This window comes from Manis javanica, chromosome 10 (genome assembly GCF_040802235.1).
Source record: "Manis javanica isolate MJ-LG chromosome 10, MJ_LKY, whole genome shotgun sequence".
In the NCBI taxonomy this organism is placed as follows: Eukaryota; Metazoa; Chordata; class Mammalia; order Pholidota; family Manidae; genus Manis; species Manis javanica.
The window spans coordinates 109841998-109848696 of NC_133165.1; the positions used below are offsets into that span (position 1 = coordinate 109841998).

The 6699-nt window shown below is 62.6% G+C and overlaps 1 protein-coding gene across 1 annotated transcript; it reads right to left on the reverse strand.

The window, feature by feature from the left end:
- Positions 1-56: 56 nt before the first annotated feature.
- SLC16A8 (solute carrier family 16 member 8) lies at positions 57-6609 on the reverse strand. Its single transcript, XM_073213870.1, has 5 exons — positions 5547-6609; positions 4449-4961; positions 3648-3791; positions 2625-3449; positions 57-601 (listed from the first exon to the last, which is right to left on the reverse strand). The coding sequence occupies exons 2-5, from the start codon at positions 4660-4662 to the stop codon at positions 279-281; spliced, it is 1506 nt and encodes a 501-aa protein (XP_073069971.1). The 5' UTR covers positions 4663-4961; positions 5547-6609; the 3' UTR covers positions 57-278.
- Positions 6610-6699: the final 90 nt, after the last annotated feature.

Consider the following 6699-nt stretch of genomic DNA (forward strand, 5'->3'; position numbering starts at 1 on the left):
CTACCGCACCCCCCCAGGCAGCAGCCAGAGGCACAGTGAAGGTGCAGGAACAGAAACCACTTCCAGCTTAACTTTATGAACTTACTCTCAGAGATCCAGACCCCGTCTACACCCAGCAGCTTTCCTGAGTGAGGCCAGGGCCTGGCCATGGTGCACTGGGCCGATGAGGCAGGGAGCTCCCCTCCTGGGCCCAGAGGTGATCACCCCAGGGCAGCCTGCAGTGTGCCAGGCCCTCTTGGGGCAGCCGGGGCTTTGGGGAGGGAAGTCCCATCCCCGAGTCACTGGCCGCCCTGTCCAGGGCCCTCGCACTGCACAGAGTCTGGGCGCAGCTGTGCCTCTGCCTCCACCTCGTGCTCCGCAGGCTCAGCCTCAGGGCTTGGCTCCTCCAGAAACTCAAGGCTGCCAGGCTCCTCGGTGCTGGCGGGCAAGGCCTTGGCATCCACTTCGGCCTCGGCATCCTCGGTGCCCGTGCTGGGTGGGGCATCCTGAGAGCGGTGCAGGCAGCATGTGGCCACAGCCATGAAGACCCCAGCCAGGGCCACCTCAGAGCCGGCCAGGTAGAAGATGATCTCATAGTTCTTCAGTGTGTCCACCAGGCGGCCTGGGGCAGGGGCAGGGGAGGTAAGAGTCTGCAGAAGACCCCGCACTTCACCCCCCAACCTCAGATGAAGGGCAGTGCCCTACATTTGGTGGGGCCCACAGGTGATACTAGTCTCACTTTACAGTTGCAAAACCCCACACAGGGCCTGCCATTTGAGACCTTAAAAATGTCGCTTCACCTCCCTGGACCTCAGTTTCTTAAGTGATAAGGGCCCTTGGGTGAGGCAGTATTTTACAGTTCACAGGTACCCCTTGGACCCCCCAGGTCAAACCCCACCCCTGCCCTGTGACTTGGCCAGCTGAGGAGTGGAGAGGGGGCACAGGTTCAGCCCCACTCTCCTGAGGGCTCCCAACTCCTGCTGTTTCCACCTACGCCCTGGTCTACAGGGGACTGGTTCCGCTCTCCCAGGGCCCCTCAGGCCTCATCTTGCCCCTCCCAGGAGGCCCTGGTGCCCTAGATGGAGCTGTCATTAGCACCAGCTGGGGGCAGGGCTTGTGGGTCTCTAACTCCTGTGCCCTTCTGTTATTTTCCAAGTTTTCTATCCCAGGCACTTTCATACTCAGGAAAATCTTTTAATTGCAAATATTTTCCTCAAAAGTGTGGTTCCTCTGTGGGTTCCCCCTCTTTCGGGGGCACCTTATGGCTGTCCACACCAGACAATGACCCCTGGTCTGCGTCTCTGTGGCCTCAGCCCCCCTGATGTCCCCCAAGCCGGCTGTCCACTTGAGCCCCTCTGAGCAGTGCTCCCAGACTTGCCTTCCTGGTTCCTGCCCAGCCAGTCTGTCCCTGTCCCTGTCCCTCTCATACTCACCCTATGTGCCATCTCTGCCTATTAGATCCACCCGTAGGGGCACTGAGAAAATGAAAGAGGAATCCCTGAGCCTCTGGGAGGGCCGGTTCTGTGGTTTTGGTGGTGGGCTCAGAGGCCACCCTCACACTGGATCGGGGGCTTTGCTGTTCCCACCGGGTCAGGTGAGATGACAAAGCTTGCTGAGGGCACTTGGCCAAGTCCTGGAAGGATGGGCCACCCTCCCCATCTCAACTGCAGCCTGGACCCTGAAAAGATGGCCTCCTCGTCAATGTTCCATCCCAAAGCCCAACCTCAGCTCCCTGCTGCTCGCAGGAGGCCCCCCGCTGTTTCTGGGCTGACCCAACAACCCAGGAAGACCCTCATGTCCCCACCCCCAGCTTTCTGATTCCTTCTTCTTCACTACAGAGGAAAACTGTCCCCCAAATGCCTGCTATGCCCTCTCCTGTGGGGTCCTGCCAAACTGGCAGGGTTGCCTTAATGCCAGCCCCTGCAGGAAGTTCTCCCCGATCACCCTCAGTGTGGCGATTTCCTAAGAGAGCCGATGAACGTGGAGTACCCAGGAGGCGGCGTGCACAGGGGTAGGCCCAGACCTGTCTCTGGACAGCAGCCTCACTGAACGTGGGCAGGGCCTGGCTACAGTCCGCTGGGCAGATGAGGGCGGGAGCTCCCCCTGAACCCCAGCATGACCACCTCCAGGCACACTGAGTACTGCCACTTTACTCCTGTTTCCAGGGCTGGTTCCCCAGACACACTGTCCCTATCCTAGTCACCCTTAAAGGCTGGAGACACTAAAGTGCTCAGACGCATTGTTCCAAAGGTGTGGGCCTCTAGCACTGGGCACGGCTCTGCTCTACTTCTGGGGCTTACAACTATGGGGCCTCTGTGCCTCAGTTCCCCCATCTGCAGGAGGAGAATAGGCATCTGGGCTTCACAGCAGGTTGCCTTTGTGCCTGTTGCTGGAGATGACCCACTGCAGCACCAGCTACCAAAGCTGGTTTCTTCCTGGCACCTTTCTATGTTTTTCTGTCACCACCCAGAGCTGGTGGCAATGCCTTGGAGGACTTAATTGGCCACGGGAAGGGGTCCCACCCCACCAGACTGTCTCTGCCCAGGAGTCCCTTCCCCTCATCCCTGAAGTTCCATCTGGGACAGGGAGGGGGCTTCCTTCAAACTTGGGGGCACTAAGCTGTCAGCCCCTCCTTTGGGGCGCACCGGCAGAGGGTGGTCCGATGAGCACAGCCACGGCTTCAATGAGCAGCACCAGGCCCAGTGCACTGGGGAAGCGGTGCGCACCCACGGTCGCCATGAGCACCTCAAACTGCAACGCGCCCACCATGCCGTAGGAGAGGCCAAAGGCGACGCAGAAGGCGACTAGGGCGCTATAGGAGCGCGCGTGAGCGCTGCTCAGGTCCGTGAGCCCGTTGGCCATCAGAGCCAGGCTGAAGAGGTAGGCGACATGTGGTCTCAAGGACGCCAGGCCGGCCAGAGCACCACACGCCGGCCGTGCCACGATGTCTACGAAGCCCACGATGGACAGCAGGAAGGCGGCGTCGGCATCAGGCACTCCGGAGTCCTTGGCGTAGTTCACCAAAAGGATGGCGGGAACGAAGAGCCCGAGCGCCATCAGGAATTTGGTGACAGCGTACACGGCGAAGGCACGGTCGGCGCACACGGCCACGTCCAGCAGGCGTCGCCGGCGGGTCTGGCAGCCAGGGGGCGCCGCGCGCAGGCGCAGCTCGGTGCCATCCGGCTCCCCAGGACCGTCGCCCGCGTTGTCACAGCGCGGCCGCCGGCTGGGCCCGGGGGGCGGCCGCATGACGGCGCCGCACGCGCAGCAGTGCAGCAGGAGGCCGCCGAGCAGCAGGAAGCCGCCGCGCCAGCCGAAGCTCTCGAGCAGCTGCTGGCCGAGCGGCGACAGCGCCGACAAGAACACGGGGCTGCCCGCCGCCGCCAGCCCGTTGGCCAGAGGCCGCCGCCGCTCAAAGTACAGCCCCAGCATGATAAGCGACGGCTGGAAATTGAGGGCCAGGCCCAGGCCTGCAGGCGAGGGGCGCTGTACCGGGCTGCCCGAGGGCGCCCCCCCACCCCCACCAGCCCCAGCGGGAGGGAGGGGCGGACCCCAGGGAACTAAGCCGTGGGACTTCAAGGACCGCCCCTCTTGGGGAAACAGAGGACAGAAGGCCTCCCGACTCCCACGCCACCCCCGCAGGGCAGGAGGGCGGTGGGCACCCTCACCAGTGAGCACCCCAGCGGTCAGGTAGAGCTCCAGGAGACTGGTGGCAAAGGATGCGAGGACCATGCCCGCCGACGCCAACAGTCCGCCCACCAGCATGACAGGGCGACAGCCAAAGCGAGTCACGAGGATGCTGGACACCGGGCCTGTGGGCAGGGCAGGGTCATGACACGGCCTGGGCCAGTCATCTCTCCTGTGGACACTCCAGGCTTTGCACCTTCCAGCCCGGGAAGACGGATCAGAGGGCAAAGGTCACGTTGGCTCAAAGACGGCAGTGTCTGGCCAAGGTCACAAAGTTTGGCTGAGACCGACCAAGGAGACAGCACCCTGAGGGGGACACCGGGGAGGGACCCGTCCTGGGCCAGAGCCCTCACCCCCAGACCAAAGCCGAAGGGGGAGACCCCACTCCTGTTTGATCTTCACTGCGGGAACCACCGTTTGACCTGCTTTCCTCACCCAGGGCCCCAACCCCGCATTCTGCTTGGCCGGAGGAACTCCAGCAGCTCCGCGCCCCTCACAGGTGGTGAGGGCTTCCGGGAGCGGTAATCTTACTCCGACGTCAGTGTTCCCACCTGCAACCGGCGGCTGTGGGACTTGGGGCAAGAATGGAGGGGCCCTGCCGGCTGGCCAAGCCTGCCGGGTCACCGCCTGGGTGCAGCTCCACCTGCGGCCGCTGCCGCCCTCCTGCCCTCTCCACCAGCGCTTCCACAGCCCCCCGCGATGCTCAGGGGCTCCCCTGGTCCCTGATGGACCCGCAGCCCTGGGCCTGGGAGACGCGGAGGGATCCGCCAGGGGGCGCTGACCGGTGCCGTAGAGCATGGCGAGCATGACGGAGGACACCCAGGCCGTGTCGCTGTAGCCCGCACCGAAGTCGCGCATAAGCGCGCGGAAGAAGACGCTCACAGCCTTGGGGAAGCCGTAGGCGAAGCCGGTGACCACGAAGCAGGCGCCCAGCACCGTCCAACCCCAGCCGCCGTCTGGGGGGCCCTCGCCCCGCCTGGGGCCGCCAGCGCCCATCGCCGCTGCCTCTGCTGGGGGAAGCGGGGCAAGAAGGAGCGGCCAGGGTCTGTAGCTCAGGTCAGAAAGGGGGACGGAGACCCAGCGTGGGGAAACTGAGGCACGGAGCTACCCACCGTGAACCCTACTCAGGAAATGGAGCCAGGGGGGAAACTGAGGCAGGACCTCACCGTCTCCCGCCAAATTTCCCCTCCTCCAAGAGGTGTGTGGAGGATGAAGGGAGAATAATAGAGTCGTTCCCACCTGAGTCTTGGCTTCAGGAAGACGCCCTCTGGAGGGCACTCCTTGCCCCTCAGGACCTAGCGGTGGCAGGAGAGGGGTCGCGGGTGAGTGGGAGAGCCAGGCAGCCCGTGTGTGCCGCGGTGTGCACGGGCCTGCCAGTGTGCCTGCTGTGCGCGTGGAAGGGTCTTAGACAAAGGGACCGACACAGTGTGTAGCTGTGGCAGGGGAGACAGGTGACAGCTGCAAAATGGATGGGGTTTATTTCCCCTGTGATGTATTCCTAGTCTTTCTCAATGATCAGGAATGACTATTGTCATTAGAACATTATGGGGGAATAAAAACCCAAGCACTTTATAACAATGTTAGCCTTGTCTCAGAAGCCAAGGGAGCGGAGTTCCAATTCATCCCAGCCTAGGCAAGGATTTGCTCTGTGGCTTGTGACGTTCCCCTCCCCTTGCTGAGCCTCAGTTTTCCCACCTATAAGGCGGTAACTGATCTCGCTAGGCAGCCAGGAATCTTGGTGGGGGTGGCTGGATCTCTGGTTCTACTGGACAGACCTTTGTGGGGTACCGGGAGAGAGAGGAGAGAGACCTTCTGCTTTCCAAACCTCTAGCAGCCCCTCAACCCCTCCACAAGCAGAAAATGACTCTGAAGTATCTCACCCTCCTGAAGCTCCAGCCAGGGGTTCACAGAGCAGCCCCATGTGCCCCAAAACAGATGAGGGTGGGCCCCACAGGCAAGATGGTCCAGCCCACAGCCATGGCAGGAGCCTCCTTCCCTCCTGCAGCCCCTCCAAGCCTGGGTTCTTCCTCCTGGCATCAGGCAATGCGAGGGCCGCATTGATAGCTGGGACTCTGCCCCTCCCCAACCAGCACCAGGTTCTGGCTTTTCCTGCCTGTCTTCGCCAGGGCTGCAGCCATTTGAGGACTGGGACAAGAGGTGGTCCCTGGTGGCCCTCGCCGCACACTCACCTGAACTGTCTGGTGGGTTTGCGTGCCCAGTCTCACATCTCCTGAGGCCTGCAGGGAGGGGCTGCCCACAGGCTCCCCTGTGAAGCCCAGCCTGATGGGGGTGCGCAGCGGAAGTCTCCCAGGCTTGCTTGCAGATCAGCTGCTGGCTCCACCATGGCTGGCTCCCCCAGGGCCCCCCAGGCCTAGGGCTTAGTGTGTTGCCCCACGCCCACGTCATCTAAGAGGCTTTTGCCTGGGAGCAGAGAAGGGACAGGGCAGCAACTGGGCCAGGCTGGGTCCTGCAGTGGGGCACCCTGTCCCAGGCCCACCCAGCAGAGCTGCAGAGACGAGGCCTCTCCCCCTCCTGCACACTCGGGTGGAGGACACACACACCCAAGCACTGATCAGGGGGCTAATGGCGCAGGGGGCTTAGCCCTGCCTTGCAGAGACCCTGCCAGCCCAACTCATCGACTCCTCCGCTGCCCCCACCCGCAGGCCACATTCCAGGAGGGGCTTCTGTGGCTTTCCCCTGGCTAAAGCTAATCCAGCCCAAGGGATCCTGGGACTGAGGGCCAGGGAGGGGCCAGAACAAAGGGTGCTGTGTCCCAGACCGCTGGAGGGTGACTTGCTGGTGGTCCTGGACCTCACCCACTGCCACCCCTGCCCCTCTGGAGAGGTCACTATTTTCTGGGGATCCCACAGCAGTAATGAGCCTGGGCCGGAGTCAGAGTGGGAGTTGGGGAATACGGCTAGAGGGCTTTGGGACAGACAGACCTACAGATTTGCTTAAAATGTGGGATGTTGGGGGCTGGGAGTAGAAGGCCTCCCAGGGAGACCCCTATGACCTTAAAGACCTCCTGGACTC